The sequence below is a fragment of the Aphelocoma coerulescens genome, chromosome 8, assembly GCF_041296385.1.
Source record: "Aphelocoma coerulescens isolate FSJ_1873_10779 chromosome 8, UR_Acoe_1.0, whole genome shotgun sequence".
NCBI classification, from domain to species: Eukaryota; Metazoa; Chordata; class Aves; order Passeriformes; family Corvidae; genus Aphelocoma; species Aphelocoma coerulescens.
This window is the reverse complement of record NC_091022.1, coordinates 5,772,122-5,787,152: the sequence shown is the minus strand read 5'-3', so window position 1 is coordinate 5,787,152 and position 15,031 is coordinate 5,772,122. Positions and strand designations below refer to the sequence as shown.

The 15,031-nt window shown below is 41.0% G+C and overlaps 1 protein-coding gene across 3 annotated transcripts in view; it reads left to right on the top strand.

Annotated features, from left to right (window-relative positions):
* Positions 1 to 15,031, top strand: part of RC3H1 (ring finger and CCCH-type domains 1) — a 74,519-nt gene that overhangs the window by 38,943 nt on the left and 20,545 nt on the right. The window contains exons 9-19 of one of the 3 annotated variants that reach the window (XM_069022660.1): positions 151 to 263; positions 2,904 to 3,185; positions 3,511 to 3,728; positions 5,018 to 5,394; positions 6,420 to 6,551; positions 7,084 to 7,254; positions 10,067 to 10,277; positions 11,704 to 11,794; positions 11,916 to 12,051; positions 13,998 to 14,168; positions 14,753 to 14,868. In XM_069022660.1, the coding sequence (XP_068878761.1) occupies positions 151 to 263; positions 2,904 to 3,185; positions 3,511 to 3,728; positions 5,018 to 5,394; positions 6,420 to 6,551; positions 7,084 to 7,254; positions 10,067 to 10,277; positions 11,704 to 11,794; positions 11,916 to 12,051; positions 13,998 to 14,168; positions 14,753 to 14,868 (2,018 nt within the window). The remainder of the gene's footprint in view (positions 1 to 150; positions 264 to 2,903; positions 3,186 to 3,510; positions 3,729 to 5,017; positions 5,395 to 6,419; positions 6,552 to 7,083; positions 7,255 to 10,066; positions 10,278 to 11,703; positions 11,795 to 11,915; positions 12,052 to 13,997; positions 14,169 to 14,752; positions 14,869 to 15,031) is intronic. The other 2 variants (XM_069022658.1, XM_069022659.1) reach the window with 2 other exon arrangements.

The window sequence follows — 15,031 nt, the reverse complement described above, 5'->3', positions numbered from 1 at the left end:
CATTTATTTCATATTAGGTTTTCCAGAAACACTTAAATTTGATGAAATATTAACAGTCAAACGTCAGGCCTTTGACAAGATGATACATTCAACTTGGTTAAGTGAACTTTCATGTTCAGGTATCTCACCTGGTTTCTTTAACCTTGTCAGCCCCCTCAGCACAGCAAGTACAAGACATACATGTGCCGAGACATGAAGCAGAGAGGAGGATGTCCCCGAGGGGCCAGCTGCACCTTCGCACACTCACAGGAGGAGCTGGAAAAGTAAGTGTACTTCTGCTAGTAGAAAGCAGTCCAGTCTTTGTTTCATCTTGTCTGTAAGAGTTACTTCTCATATCTAGGAATGATGGGGAAAGGAGTTATAACCTGGCTGTTAAATTGTCACAAGAAATTGTGATAAACTTGTAACAGTCATCTCTTAGGCTATGGAGCTACTTGTTCTTCCATACAGGATATTTGCTTTGTTCAGCAGTAATGCAGCTCTGAAAGTTTGATGTTACACAAATGTTATCCAAGGTTTTTTGAGGTGGGCTGTTTTCCTTACTTCTTAAGTGTGACTAAACGTGCTATGTGATGGCATTCACAGTGGCTGTTATTTGGGAGTACTTCTCATCTTCTCTTTTTATTCAGGTAGGTTGCTGGTAGTTTTCCAAATGTAAGGAATGTGTTGCTAGCTCTCCAAAGAGCTAAAAACTAACTTTCCAAGATTTTTTCCTGCAACAATTCTTTGTGTAATCTGTCAGAAAGTTTCATGCAGGAACCTTCAATTGGTTACATCTATTGTTGTAGAGTTAAAAAATGATGATCATATCAAGTCTGCAGTAAATAATCTAGATCCATTACAGATTTAGGAGGGCTATCAGTTACGCAAGAGCAAGATGCTGTTGTTCTGCAGGTTGTTTTAATTTTTTTTTAAGTGAAATAGATTGTTTAGGAGCTGAAAGAAATAAATACGTAGTGTGTTTTATGTAGTATATTAGCTTGTTGCTTGCTTTTGGGGCTAAAAAAAGCACATTTTCTTTGAATTATAATGAGAAGAACACTTTAAAAGGTTTGGAGTTGGCATGCAGTGTTTCTTTTTCCTTTCTTAATCTGAAACTCGAAACATTAATGTCAGTTCATGGGCTGTATAACCAGCATGCAGTGCATACACAGAACACAAAGAAAGAAGAGCAGAGCGCGTGGTGTTAGAATGACAAAGGCAGTTGTTCACATGAACAAAGAACAGGACTTCAGTACTTGCATGCTGCTGAAACAGTTGGAGGGTTCTTTGCCTTCTGTCATCGTGCTAATGTAATGAAGATCAGTAGTGCTGTTTGGGATGGTTTTGTTAACCTATGTTGGGTGGTGGGTCAGCGTTAAGCCTCTGAGCCAGTTGTATGTATCAAGGACTGTTTGTCAGCTTTGCAGGTGAGGGAGGCCTGTTGTATCGAGACTGACTTGCATGCCATAGTATTAATGTCATCCTGGGCTGAAGAGAACATTTGTTCACTATCAGATTCCAACAGCTTCTGTAGGTGGCTGGGGAACTTGAGAGTTCTGACTGTTCCTTGTACCTTTTATCTTTGCTTAATTCCTTTAAGTAGCTATTGTGCTAGTGCTTCTCCTTTTAAAAATGCTTAGTGTGAATAGTAGGCATTGCTGTTGCTGTGTGACTCCTGTATCTCCTCTATAGCCTTAAGTTTGGAGGAAGGTTATGGGGAAATGTGTGGTAATGCCTTAGATAGCAAATTATAATCTAAACTTGCTTAAACAGCAGCTCATCCCCCTCTTGGCAAGGGACAAAGACCCTGTGTGCATAGGCAAGTACTTAACTTTTTAAAATTAATGTATGTCCTGCACGTGTGGAGACTGCAAGAACATCTAAAAAACAAAACAGCCCCAACAATAAAACACCTTTTTGCCTCTGTTGTGTTGCTGTTAATGCATGTGGGCAACTACAAAGATTATCTAAAGATTGAGTAATAACTGGCACCTTTTTCTACAGTAATGTGTGTACCTTCCTAGTCTGGGTTCCCATCTCACTCTGATTGTTATTTATAATATAAAAGTGTTGGTTTCAGCCCTGCTGAAGAAATAGCCTCTTGTTCAGCAAGAACACTCAGGTCTGCAAATATGCCCTCACACTTGCATTCTGGCATCTGAACTAATGGCAGGGTATTTAGTAGAGGACCTTCATCTCTGGAATTTGCTCTCCAGTACCATTGGCCTACTGGTTTTTGTGGAATATTGGTTAAAAAGTCTGTATTTGTTCAGGCTTTAGTAAGAAGCAGTTAGATTTTTGGACTTGGTGCTTGTTCATAGAGTTTTTATCTCTGCAATCACTTTCTCAAACAACAGAAATTGTGTAAGCTGCATATTGATATAGTAACATCTTAAACTGTGCTTTAAAATATATCACATGGTAGTAAACACTTGGCTTATTATTGGACAAATGGAGCAAAAGGCTATAAATTAATATTTTTCACTGAAACTTTCTGCTCTTAGTTTCTTCTCAATAAAACAAGCTTGAACAGTCTGTGATTCTTACTCTGAAGCTTGTGTTACTGTATTTTATGTGATAGTAGTACTTTATGTGATGCTTGGTTTTGGTTCTCTTCTCTTGAGGTCCGTATGTGTAAAGAAAGTAGGATTTGTAAATTTGCTGTGTGAAGTTTACCTGTGAATTCTTGATGTGCTTGCCGTTAAAAGTCCATCCTTGTTCTAACTGAAACTGCTATTAATAGACCAGCTATCAGGGAGGTTGTATTCTAAGAGGTATTCTCACAAGCTCCATGGGGGACTTGAATAAAAGGAAGCTTTCAGTAGAATCCATGTTTGAAAAATCTTTATAAAGTACAGCTCCTTTTACTTGTTTGGGTTTTTTTTGTTTCAGTTTTTGATATGTGTTTTCTCTTTCTGAAGATTCCGTAAAATGAACAAGCGTCTTGTTCCCAGAAGACCCCTTAGTGCCTCCCTGGGCCAGCTGAATGAGGTGGGCCTGCCTTCAGGAGCTATCCTCTCAGAGGAAGGGGGAGTGGATTTGTCCAATAGGAAAACTTCTGCTCTGCCAAATGGAATTGTGTCAACAGGCAGCACGGTGACGCAACTAATTTCTCGAGGGACTGACTCCAGTTATGAAACTGCCCTGAAGCCAGGGAAGATGGACCATCTGAGTAGCAGCGCCCCTGGATCCCCTCCTGACTTGTACGGGTCTTCCTACCTGTTGTTCAAATTGCTGTGTGTGTAAATCTGGAGTAGAAACAAAGTAAACTAGTTCTTTAAGATAAAGAAACAGAATGGGGATTGTGGTTGTTCTTGTGTTTGGTTGGGGATTTTTTTAGTGATTATATACTAGAGTAGAAAGCTAAAGCTAAAACTCTAAACTGTGTTAATTCCCTGTTTGCTTATATTTTAATTGGAGAAGGTGATAGAAGCCTTCAGAAGGTGGAGTGTAGACAAAGAACAGCGTGTTAGAGTACAGTGTGCTATACCAGGCCTTAATGAGCAGTGCCATCTTTCCACTTTTTAGGCTGGAATCTGTCCCCAAGAGCTCTATTTCTGCCTTGCCAGTGAACCCTCATCCTGTGCCTGCTCGGGCGCCAGCAGATCTGCCCTCAGTGTCTGTCACCAAGCAGTTGCAGATGGTACCTCGAGGGTCTCAGTTGTACAATGCACAACAAGCAGATATGTTTTATCAAGACCCCAGAGGAGCTGCCCCATCGTTTGAGCCAGCACCCTACCAACAAGGTAAGATTGACATGAAACTCTTTCATCCTCAGGCTGATTTTAGTCTTTCTTCCCACTTTGGTTTTTAAGCCTTCAAGTTGAAGTTTTCTTTCAAATGACATGGACTAAAGACACTAATGTGGTGATGTCATAATAAAATGGAAATTGGCAGGATTTTATGCCTTTACTGAGGACTTCCATGCAAGTGAAAACAGTACTTGTATCTGTCCAAGTGTTTTAAGTCCTTCTGTCTTCAGTTCTTCCTAACTGGGTTGGATCAGGAATCCCATATGGTAAACCTTAACTCAGTCTGACTCAGGGAAAATGGAAATAAAGTGTGTGTGATGATAGAGATAAATGAAATTAGAGAACAGTGTTCACAAGAAAAAAGAACATCATAAAAAGGGAACTAAGAGGAAAAACTCTAAAGAGAGCACATCGGGAAAGATAATACTGAAGGGGATTAAAAAGAGAAGATATGGCAATGTATATGGAAACAGGGAATGATTCTTAGGCAATGTAAGGTTGCAGAGAGAAATGAGATAAAGTGAAATTAATATGAAACAAAAATAAGCAATGGGGAGACCAAAGGAAGCTGAAAGCAGAAAAAGCCATAGAAAGGAAAGGCGAAATGGGGGGAAGCCATTTCTGAGAAAGTTGCAGAGCATTTTGAAGGAAAACAAACTACTTACATTTGTTCATTATGTGCCAGTGAACATTTGAGTTGTCTACAAAATTTTATGTCATGCACATATTCATGCTTATTTTAAAATTATCCAGAGATCCTAGATAGAATAATAAAATCTTCAGGCAACCAGGCAATGTGATCTTAGAAGTTTTTGGTGGTTTACAGTTCTGAAATGTCTTTTTCCTGTTCAAGATGTAGAACTCTAGCTAACTTTATATCCTAATAATCCAAATTTCTTTACCCAGCCAGTGACTCTGATATATTGAGACAAATTGAATTTTAGTTGCATGGATGAGGATGTACAGGACAATCTTCAGTTTACTTTTTAGGTCTTACTTAGCTGAAAGCATTTGTAGCAATCTGCAGAGACATTCTGGTGATTTATTGCTATTCAGTGTGCTGGCAGGACTTGTGGGGCACCTGTGGTAGGCTCAGTCTCATCATCTCTTCATCAGCTACTGTAACATTGACACTGTGCTGGTATCTTAGATAATTATACTATGTCACTTGAGCTTTGGATCAATTTTTGCTTCTTCAGGGTTTTCTGCAGTCAATTTTTGTGGACAATTGTGGTAATCACTTTCTGTATCTTGTGTTTTTTTCCCCCCTCGCCTTCCTTCAGGAGTGTACTATCCCACCCAGTCCATGTCTCGCTTTGTCCGACCTCCTCCATCAGTGCCAGAGCCGGGCACACCATACTTGGAGCACTATGGACCATACCTGCCAGAGCGTGTGGTGAGCCCACAGTACCCACAGCCACAGGGGTATCCGACCCTGGCACAGCCCATGTACCCACCACATTATGATGGCCGCCGCATGTACCCCCCCATGCAGCCCTACCAGCGGGAAGATGTGGTGCGGGGCAGCCCAGTGCCCATCGACATCCCACAAACGGCTGTGCCCCTCTACGTACCTGAGTCCAGAGACAGATACCAGCAAACAGAGGCTTATTGCCCAGTGGCTCCACATCTCGGCCCGATCAGACCTTCGTGCCACAGGGTATGGGTTCTACGCTGCGTTTTTGTAGTTGTTTAGAGAGAGAAGCTATAACTTGCTTGAGGAGTTTAATATTTTTGTACCAAGGGGGTGGCCTTTGTGAAAGTCTGAACTTTAGGAAGCAGATCAAAAACTGGAAGGTAATTTAGTTACTGGTCCACTCTGGAGTTGTAATGATGTTAATATGTAAAAGTAGGCTGCTTTAGTGCTCAAAGTAGAACAGCATTGTAACTCACTTTGTAAGTCTCTGAAGTCTCTGACTTCTCCAGCAAAGATTAGGCTGAAGAGGACTACTCAAGTGCAGAGTAAATACAGTGTGTGGAAATGGTCATGTGTGCATTCTTGTACTGCCCATCTGTGACTGACCAACTCTGTACCTAAATAATAAACATTAAGCATACCTGCCTTAATAAAAGATTAAAAATTCCACTCTTCTGAATTTTTTCTAGTTAGATAGCTAACTGGAGGGTCTTTCTAGTATAAGTTTACAGACTTGTTTTGATAAATCACTGAAATTGAGTTCTGTGGAATAGTTGGACTTAGGTCATTCAGATTAAAGGCTCTAAATCCTATTGCTGAGTGCGGGAAGTGTTTTTAACATCACTTACAGATTTTTCAGTTTGAGTGTGCCGTGTTTAATTCTATTACAAAGTGAATAATAAATGTGACTAGGTTTTGATCTGTAGAGTTCTACCAGTTTACCTTATATGACTCTAATGGGGACTTGCTATGCTGAACATGTTCCAGTGGGAACTTTGCCAAGTTGGAACACATTCCTTGTTTGTGGGGTGTCTTGAACTAACACTGGCCAGTGTAGGAACATGTATGTCCTATATGAAATTAACAGGTAGACTTTAAGAAAGTGATCGTTACTTGTTACTTTAATGATTCTGTCTATCCTCTGTATTTCCCTCTCCTTGCAGTGTATAGCTGCCTTATTTTGTTCAGGTAAACAACACTTAGAAAATTACTCATTTCGTGCATTAATGCTTCAGGAGCTCTGAAACATTTTCCTGTCTTCATTTCAGCCTCATCCCAGCCTGGATGAGCTTCACCGACGAAGGAAAGAGATCATGGCCCAGCTAGAAGAGAGGAAGGTGATTTCTCCGCCTCCTTTTGCACCATCACCAACATTGCCTCATCCTTTTCACTCAGAGGAGGTAAGCATATTTTGACAAAAACATGAGATACTGGCATGTTTAGAAAATACTTTGGAGTTTACAAGAAAATCAGAACAGTACAGCACTGGCAAGCATTCGGGCAAGTAAATTTTGTGCCTAGGTGGGAAGCCCTTGTAGTACAGTCTCCAGTGTTTCAACTGGCTGTTGATCTACCACTGGTCCTAAGCTCTCTGCTTTCAGTGCAATGAAGAAAATTAATTTTGAGCCATTACTAATTGAAGTAATCGCTCTTCACAGTTACTAGACTTTGCTCCTGACATACGTAACAGCTTGATATTTATTTTTTTAATCAGTGACAAAATATCACCTTCAAACTGGCCAAGTGAACAGTCAGCACTGGGAGCACAGCCAGGGGCTCAGAATCCCATGCACTTAATGCGTTCTCTGGCTCAATTCCAGAGGGTGATGTATCTGATAAAAAATAATCCTAGTGGTGTTTCTCAAGTTCACTGTTGTTGAAGTGAACAGGGATGGCTGTGAAACTACTTCTTCCCCTCACTTACAGAACCAGATTTTTGTTTTTGTACAGTACTTGGATGAAGACCTGAAAGTAGCTGGGAAATACAAAGGAAATGACTACAGCCAGTACTCTCCCTGGTCCTGTGACACCATCGGCTCCTACATTGGAACCAAAGATGCAAAACCCAAAGATGTTGTGGCAGCAAGGAGTGTGGAGATGGCGGTATGGAGGGATAAGGGGAAAACAGAAAAAGAGTGGATAGTTCTGTGGGTTGGGAAGGACTTATATTTGCTTTCTACAATGATGGCAGTGCTTTTATTTAAACTCAAAAGTGCATTGCAGTCACAGAAAGCATTTACAGGTGTGTGAAGCACTTTGTTTTCAAAGTTATGAACAGTCCTACCCTTGTGTAGCTTGTAAAAAATTCTGCATATAGATGCAGGATAACCACTCTGGTCTGAAGCCATGGATAGCAAGAATGTTTGGCAAGGATTATTCTTTGCACGCACTTGAAATGCAAAAATTATTCTGTCCTGGCAGCTTGTTAATAAAGCATGTCCATTTGTTGCTGCCTGTACCTCTTTCTGTCAGAGGAAGGTGCTGTAACTTAACTTTAGGCAATTAATTCCTTTTAAGGTGGCTGTTACTGCTGTTAAGGGTGTTACTAGTTTTTACTTGAAGGACTCTGATTTGTGATCACAAGAATACCCAAAACTTGCATGAAGTTTTTGAGAAAAGCACAGTCAGAACATTGTATTAGGCTGTTTCTTCTTGAAGGCAATTTCTAGCTCTATGCTGCTCTCATTCAGCCCTTCACTGAACTTTGGGAGGTGGGCTGTGATCTTGTTTTGTGCTGCTCCATTTCTGCTAGGTCAGTGTTGCAAAATGAAGGGGCTGCTTGGGTGTTACTATTGGGAGTCATGAACGGAGAAGAAAATAAAGAGGAGTCTGAAATACCACTACTATTCAGTTTCTTTCTGACATTCAAGCATCACTCAACATGAGAAGTAGGCTGGTAGCCCACGCATGTAGGAAGTCATTCAAGTTCTTCAAGAGAAAAGACTGTTTAGCCTGAGGAACTATTTTACAGAGATTCATCTATTCTCCTTCATCTCCCATCTGCAAAAGTGATCTATTGACTTTTATTTTTGTTTTGTCAGAGTCATGGTGACCTTTCTTTGGACAATAAGAGGTGGGGGGGAACATTTCTTATCAGAATTCATTCTTCTGTGGACAGGTGCTCACCTGTTGCAACCATTTAACTAAATCAGGATTTTTTTGGTTCAGTTTTTCCTCAAACAGGCTCCCCTTTTTCCCTCTGCCCCACTGGAATTAAATTTGTCTTTTTTCTGTCTGCCAAACTGCTTTCCTCTTAAAACCTTAAAGGCGCTGTTGGAAGTGGATGCAAAAAGGAGGCTTTCTCCTAAAAAAAGCAGAGCAAAAAACTGCATTTCATCTGCAGCTTTGGTCTTTTTTACCTGTCCTCTTGCTCTCAGTCCTACACAGTGTGGTTGCCTGGAGCTACTAGACTGTCACATTTGACCTGGGGAAGTACTGAGATTACTTGGAATCAGCTTATTGCTGTCCAAGTGACAGCATCCAGGAATTGATAAACAGCTCTTGGCTTTCATCCCTGCTGCTAGAAAACTGTGCAAAAAACCTGCAGCTCAATTAAGAGAGGTAATAAGGTTCTGGAGAAACAGCCTCCTTTTTCAAGGCTAAACAAAGTATTCTTCTGCCCCAGAGCTAATTTTCAAATAAGCAAAATGGGATCTCTGCTGTTTTCAGTTTTTGTCTCCTCACAGGAAAAAATTATCGGGAGACCTTTACTGAATTAATTCTTCAGTAATTTTTTTTTTTAATCATTCATAAGAGATTCCTTTTTTCAGGGACAATAATAGTATCATCTGAGAGTGCATAATGCTGAATATTCTGCAGCTGACATGCAGATTTTCTGAGTAAATAGAAATATATTAAAATTAGTACTACCATCCAATGGCCTCGAGATCAAAATGTAATTTTTTCCAGAATTCCAAAGTAGATTTTCCCTAAGGTGTCAGTTTCCAAGTATTACATTTATTGAGTTTAGCTTCCAACTTAGTTGTTACTGCCATTTTCACCCCTTTATTCCTACCTCAGATATGTTATCTTAACTCTTTCTAGCAATCCTTATTCCTTGATAAGGAAAGCTTATCAGAAAGCTTGCAGAGTTTTATTTTAATATTGAACCATACCAAAGTTTGTAGCCTTCAGACAATTTTCTTGATGTAGTGGCCCCACTTACTTTCCTCTTTTTGTTTTACTGTGTACAGCTTTACTTCTTTAGCAAAGTCTTAACTTGATTTTGGCAGTTCTTACCATGTTACATTTTCTGGTAGCCAACAGATAGCTTTCCGATTTAACTCAGCTCTTTGAGGAGAGAGTGAACACGTTTTTCTCTTCATGTGCTGACCCATGAAGGTGTTTGAGTCTGAAACTTGTTTAGAAACCAGGATCTTCCAAACAGTGCTGCTGCTTAATGAAAAAGCCTGAAAAGATATACTAGACATGTCCAAGTAAGTGCTGTATAGAAAAATTCCCATTCTGAGTCATTTGCAGGCTGTTAGCTGATGCAATTCTTAACGCTGGGCTTCAGAGCAATTTCTTTTGGATTCTAGAATGTATTCCTCAGAGATGCCCACTGGTCTCTTTGAGTTTATATAAGGGAGAGGTTTTTTTGCTCCTTCTCTTCCCATTAGACTTTCTCTATCTCAGTTTCCATTTGCTGCTGCTCTCTTCTTCTGGATTTGATGACAATTAATTTTGCAGCTTTTTCACTGTGGTGTAGTAATGGTCATCTTAAGTTAGACCATTAAGGAGAGGTCCCCTCTGGCAGTGGAGTTAGAAACTGAAGAATAGGAAAGCTAGTTGCAAAGTGAAGGGGATAGAGAATACAAGAGAAACGTACTGTACTTTTACCAAGTTGTTGTGAAAGGAATGTGAACCTCTTACTTTATGAATGAGTTTTTGAGTGCCTTTTCCATGTCTTGTCCAGAATGTGGATAGTAAAGCCATGCGTGAGCAGCGGCTGGACATGCAGCGACGAGCGGCCGAGACAGGGGATGATGACCTCATTCCATTTGGAGACCGACCAACTGTTTCAAGATTTGGGGCCATCTCTCGTACTTCCAAAGCCATGTACCAGAACTCTGGGCCCATGCAGGCCATGGCAGTTCAGGGAGCTGCCACTAAATCCATCATTTCAGGTATGATCTATGCTCTTGGATTTTGCTGTCTGTTGCTATTTTCTTTACTGCTAGAGTGTTGTACAGGTTGAAGACAAACCCTGTAAACTTGTATCTTATCTTAGAAATACAGCTGTGGTGTGTGTTAATGCCACTTAAAGTAACTTCAGGTAGGGTTATACTGAGAAGTCTGAATTCAAAACAAGGTTGCCACAGCTTTCTGAGATCACTTGGTCTGTTCAGCGTGGACAAGAGCAGACTGAGGGGAGACCCCATAGCAGTCTACAGCTTCTTCCCGAGGGGAAGCGGAAGGGCAGGCCCTGATTTCTCTCTGGTGACCAGTGACAGGACTGGAGCTGTGTCAGGGGAAGGTTAGGTTGGATATCAGGAAAAGGTTCTTCCCCCAGAGGGTGGTGGGGCACTGAACAGGGAATGGTCACAGCCCCAAGGCTGGCAGAGCTCCAGAAGCATTTGGAAAATGCTCTCAGGCTCAGAGTGGGATTGTTGGGGTGTCTATGCAGGGCCAGGAGTTGGACTCTTGTGATCCTTGTGGGTCCCTTCCAACTTGGGATAGTCTGTGACATGTTCGTGCATACATAGTGTATTTGTTAGTGATACGTTGTTGCTGTTTGGAAGAAGTTACTTTGTTCTGCCAGTCCCTCTGATAAGAAGCTTATTTTAAATCTGTAGTAGCAGAATCCAGAAGCTTAGCACTTTCCCAAATACATAATGCAAAACCATCTTGATGAAGTACTGTACTGCTGCTCTCCTGCTTTATGGATAGCTGCTCCTGCAAGCTTAATGCAACCATTGTCTTGTGTACTCTTAGGCAAAGCAAAAAAGCAGGAGTGGTTAATTTCCAACGTGTATTTTCTAATCACATGTATAATATAGCTGTCTGTCTTACTTCAAAAGATTCTGTTTCTTGAGGTGCCCTGAATAACCTTAAGAAAATATTTAATTATTATATACCCCCAAACTTGCCTCTAGATTTTTCAGGCAGTAATCTTTTAGACTTGATTACAGGGAGAACTCTGACTTCCCTGAAAACTTAGTCTTTAAATTGTAGTTACCTAGGTAGGTCAGAATTATCAATGAATTCCTGAGTTGTTTAGGAACTTCAGTAGTAAAAACAACTACAGTCATCATGTCTGTAAGTTTTGTTCTGTGTTTGTTCATCTGCCTGAGTATCTGAAGTCCTTCACAATCTCAAGACTCTGGAAGGCTGTCACAGACTGTTAGGTGTACAGGAAAAGTAATTTATTAGGCATGTGAGACCAGTCACACAGAGTATTTCTGTGTTCATTTAATCATAAGAGATGTTAAACTTCTCATAATTAGAGAGCTGGCCTTTCTTCTTCTTCTCTGTGTAGTTCTGTGTTGGCTGAACCACTGACAGGGTGATTTTGTAGTAATGCAACGTGGTTTTCTTTCTGTTCCCTGGTAGACTACAGTCCTTATGGAACCCATGGTGGCTGGGGAGGCTCTCCATATTCTCCTCATCAAAATATACCTTCTCAGGGACGTTTCAATGACAGGTGGGCTTGCTTTATTTTTTCTTTGCCTGTTTCTAAATTTTGTTTTACCTATTTTTTTATGTGCCAGCTGAGTAAAGATTTTTCTTGAAATCTCCTTATTTTTGCTTTTCCAATCCCAAAGGGAAAGACTCTCCATGTCGGATGTGGCTAGTCATGGGAAGCAGTTGCCCTCAGCTGAACGAGAGCAGCAGTTGCGCATGGAACTGCAGCAAGTTGACCATCAGATCAGCCAGCAGACACAAATGCGGGGACTGGAGGTTGGTACCAGCATTTGGAGCAGCACTGAGGGGTGGTGTGGACAGAGATGAAGCTGGTAAAGCTTTTCATGGGCTGACCTTTGTAGTAATATTCAGTAACAATACTTAATCCTGTGATGCCAGGCATCAGGGCTGTGGTACAAGTGTCAGCCTTTCTGCTTAGCAGCAGAAACTTCTCCACGCTCCACGTGCAAATCAACACCATACTTGAATTTGCAGTCTGTGCTCAGTCTTGTTTGCTGTCATTCTCTCTCACTCCCCCTCTGTTCAGCTCTACTCAGAGACAAACTTGTGGTGTAGGTGCCTGTTATTCTTGACTTTACTGCCGTTGGAAATGCTTGATTTATGTACAGAAAGGCATGAGCTTCCTCTGTTTCATGTTTGGCTTTGTTCCTGTTTCTTCTTAAACAGCACAAGCCACAAGAGTCAAGAAAGTAAATATGTAATATATTTAGCTTGAAAAATTAAGGCTTAATATTTTAGGTCTCCTTGCTTAGAAGAAACGTAGTTGTAGCATAAGGAAAGGTGAGTGTGTTTGTAAAAGAATTAATGAGCTGAAATCTTTTGATTTTGTGAGACACAGAAGGAGAAATGTCAAGCCATAAGGAATGAATAGTTTTAGAAAGCTTTAGTTACTTTTTTCCTTGTAGGAAAAATCAGTAAATGGTTACCAGAAAACTGTTCTAGGTACCTCAGCAACTATTTGTGTTAATATTTTCTCAGAAGAAATTGCTGTAAGTAGTGGATAGCAGCTTCTGCTGAAACTGTGGTTACCTAACAACACATGTTACAGAGAAGGGTTGTTGCAGATTAGTTTATGAGCTCACAGTTAAGTCACAGCAGTGGTTGCAGTAATATGCATTTCTCGAAACATAGCTTGTGAACTTGTGGTCTTGTTTGGGTGTGGTCTTGTTTGGGAATGAGAGGATAAAATGTTTTCAATCTTGCATGTCTGCCTTTGCCATAATTCAAGAGTATTGGAAATTTGCAAAACCTGTAAGTGGCCTTCCTCTCCTGCTCATCATTGTTTGATTGTGTCAGTGTTAAATCCTACAGAGTTGAATGTTGAGCCTTGATTTTGCCATAGTACGAATTTTGCAGAACTAGTCAGTTATTCGAGTAACAACAGCTTTCAGTTTATCTCTTGTGTTCAAAGCTGCAAGTAAATATTGGAAATCGAGGAGTCTTCACAGGTTTGCCTTTTACAAGGTTGCAGCCAGAGCATGAAGAAATAGATCATTTTGCTTTTGCATTGCATGAGCATTTCTACTTAAAGACTGACCAGATGTTGGGTTGTGTGGAGTACAAGATGTACAAGGTGTATTTAAATGCAGAGCGCATTCTTGCAGAACTGATACGCAAGTATTGGCAGATTTTTAGAATGGCTGATGTGGCTACTGCTTTTAGTAACTTGCAACTTGTGAATGACCACAGTCACTTTCCCCTCTCTGTTCCTCTGCTTCAGTGTGTGGGTCAGTAGAGACCTACATATTGACAACTACATCTCTCAAGATGTTTTATATGATGTAATAATAGTTCTGGCTCTGCTGTAGAATCCTAGATAAATTCTACTGCTGTAAAATAAATCAGCAGACTTGCTTATCTACAGTCCGCTTTTGTTGAACATAGAGCTCAGAAGAGAGTAGTGTTTTTGTTCATGGGCTTAGTCTTAGTTTTGAGAAGGGAGTGGTATATGAGGAAAACATATGCAAATTTATGACAGCAAGAGGTATTTAAGACTGCCTGTTTAAAAATGAAAAGACTTGTCCATGTGTAAAGAAGCATGTTGAAACTTGCACTGGAAGCTATTTCAATCTGGACATTGTGAAGTGTGGTGAGAGGCGGCCTTGGTTTTGCAAATGAGCAATACTCTGGAAGCCTTAGAGCTCTCTGTGCTTGGTGTGTCATGTGCTCAGTTGTGTATGTGCTTGGCTTTATGCATTTAGGCTGTTAGTAACAGGCTGCTGTTGCAGAGAGAGGCGACTACCCTGGCAGGCCAACCACAGCCCCCACCCCCACCTCCCAAGTGGCCTGGGATGATCTCAAGTGAACAGCTGAGCTTGGAGCTACACCAGGTGGAAAGGGAAATTGGGAAGAGAACCCGTGAGCTGAGCATGGTGAGTGCTGGCGGGGTGGGAGGCAGAGATGCAGTGGAGAGCCATGTACCTGGCTGCAGCCTTTCACCCTGGCAGAAAGGCTTCCTGCTGGATACCCACAGCTGAAGTTATCCATCTTTCTCTTCACCTCTACTCTTCAAAACCTCCTGAGGAGTTTCTTGAGTCTTCTTCATGAAGAAGTTTAATGTAGCACTTTAAAATGCTGTTATTTTGTCACCATTTGAAATAAGCGTGGTGTTGAATTTGATGGAAACCAGATTGTCTCAAGGTCACTGTGCCATGAGTTCTATAAACTGCTTTAACATAGGAAACATCTTCTGCAGGTACAGGCTAGTGTTCAGAAGTCAATGTGCTGTTATAGTCTGTGGCCTTTGCTTGTTGTTACAAGGATCATCCCTTCCTTTTGGGAAATACTGAGTCCTGAGAGGATGAGCATATCTAAAAGTTTGTTTTTGTCTCATGGCTTTTGTGGGTTAAACTGTATGACTGCAATTTACAGGCTGCCTTCATCATCCGTAAGGGATGAAGTCTCCAATTCTTTCAACACACTCTTAAAGAATTTTTCTTCTATCCTTTCTTTAAAGGAGAGCCAGTCTTCACTGGATATGAAAAACAAGCTGGGCAGCACTAAACAGACAGAAAATGGACAATTAGAACCACAAAACAAGGTTCCAGCTGAGGACCTTGCACTGACATTCAGGTAACACGGGCCTTCAACCTGTCTTTGTGTAGCAGGAGACTGACTTCTTCAGGGTCACTCTCCTAGTGAGTGAGTAATTCCCCTTGACTCACATCAGCTATAATGGGGAAGCGCCTACTACGAAAAGAGGATACAAATCAAGGTTTTATAGTGCAGGCATGAA